The following is a 1896-nucleotide window of genomic DNA, read 5'->3' as shown; positions in this document are numbered from 1 at the left end:
AAAAAAAAAAAAAAAAAAAAAAGAAGAATATCAGTCAGGGTGGATGTATGCACATAACCTCACTGCCCAAATTAATTATGTTTTCAGAGCCAACCAGAACAAAAAGTTACAAGTGAAACTATATATTCGAGTCTTCCTAATCAGGTTGTGTCTTTCTACCCCTTCTGACATCAAAGAGATAAAAATTTAATTAATTGCTGATGGGACGTTCTCCAGGTTGCTGCACATTTCACCGTATTACTTCACACCGCATATCAGTTCAACACTGAGCAGCTGCCAAGAGAAACAGGCAAGTACTACAGATGTAACATTTTCTCTTTAAATTATGTTCTAAATCTAATTAGCAAAATGCTTTTTAACTAGGTAAAAATATGTAAGTAACTTAGCAACTTTGATCACCACAGAAGAAAGTACGAAAACTTATCTGCCACGGTGCTGGATCAGCACCCTGTTCCTTCTCAGCGTACTTATGCACAACAATTTGCAACGACAGACGTGCAAGGGACTTTTGCATGTGCACTAAGTGCAAATAGCCGTTCCAAAAGCTTTTAATTGCTTACAAGAAAACCACCCTGTGAGAGTCAATAGGATGTAAGGTCTTAAAGCATTTCTGGACATAGAACTACAGCTACTGAAGTTTCTTGGACAACTTTGTATCTTTTAAAATTCCCCACCAAAGGCATCTTTCAGGAATTACTCCTGTGCATTAACATCCCACAGATTATTTACAGTGTGTTTGTCATTAATACTTCACATGAATTCACGTGAGTGTTTTTTAAAATAAGTTAATAACTTCAAACGCTCTGTTTCAGGAGCACAACAGGAAACTTCTATCACTGTATGTGCTCAAGTTTCAGTAAAAAGAAATGTCTCAAACAGAAGCACAGGCCAAACCTGTCTTTCTCCACAGAAGATCGAATGTGAGAAATTCATCTGTCAGAATGGCACAACCAGTTACTGTTCCTCTCAATTTACCTGTTGTAAAGGTTAGCATGGATCTCCTCCAAAACCTGCTTCAGTCTATCTTCCGCTTCATGTTCAGAAAAGGTCAGCTTCTGTCCTGTGTCTCTTCTAACAGCTACAAACTGTTGGCTCTTCATGTCTCGTGGTCCCACTTCGACCCTGACTGGAACACCCTTCATTAAAAAAAAAGTTAGAAGTAATGATGAGTAAGTCTCTCATTTCTCTTTCTCTTCTCTCTTTTTTTTTTTTTCCCCCTAAAGCTCATAATTATTCCAATTATTCTAATATGGAATCACTTTAAGGCTCTTTGAAAAAAAAAAGAATCAGCATATATTCCACTGCTTTTATGCATTTCTGTCCTTCCCATCCACAGTCTCTTCACTCGTACATTACAGCTTGCTCCAACCTTCCTTCACTAGCTTGGGAACTGCATCTCTGTCAACATGCAAATAATACTAGGACAGTTAAAGCAAAACTGGGACTACACTAGGACAGTTATCCCAGACAGAGCAAATCAGATTTTTAAAGTCTGAATGCTCAAAATTCTATAGTCATTTTAATGTCCTAGTTCATCCAATAATACCTTTTAATTGTTTTCACAGAACGCTTTCAACTATATGAACAGCAAATAGCAAAGGTTCTGTTAAATATAGCCCTAACTCCGACATTAATTGCATAGAATATTTGACTACAGATAGTTGCTTTATTTATATAAAGCTTTTATGCTTCCTTAACTTTGGTGATAAGAACCGTGTAATTTCACATATATTATCAGACAAAAAGATTTTCCATTTTACTAGTCAGTTAAAAATCTACTGAGTCTTATTTTCTCTACTTCCTGCTAACGTGTCCAAAACGGTGGTTGGTTGTGGGGTTTTGTGTCCTGTGTCCCCCCACCCCAGAAATCCCATCGGTAAGCTAAAAGCATTCTAC

General features: G+C 37.1%; 1 protein-coding gene across 1 annotated transcript in view; it reads right to left on the bottom strand.

Annotated features, from left to right (window-relative positions):
- The window catches only part of LOC104497228 (bifunctional glutamate/proline--tRNA ligase-like), a gene marked incomplete at its 5' end in the record, with an annotated part of 26346 nt that overhangs the window by 4764 nt on the left and 19686 nt on the right, over positions 1-1896 (bottom strand). Inside the window, one exon of the mRNA XM_010140456.1 lies at positions 976-1136. Coding sequence (XP_010138758.1) covers positions 976-1136 — 161 coding nt within the window. The remainder of the gene's footprint in view (positions 1-975; positions 1137-1896) is intronic.

The sequence above is a fragment of the Buceros rhinoceros genome, unplaced genomic scaffold (assembly GCF_000710305.1).
Source record: "Buceros rhinoceros silvestris isolate BGI_N320 unplaced genomic scaffold, ASM71030v1 scaffold32097, whole genome shotgun sequence".
Lineage (NCBI taxonomy): Eukaryota > Metazoa > Chordata > Aves > Bucerotiformes > Bucerotidae > Buceros > Buceros rhinoceros.
This window is presented reverse-complemented; position numbering and strand designations above follow the sequence as displayed.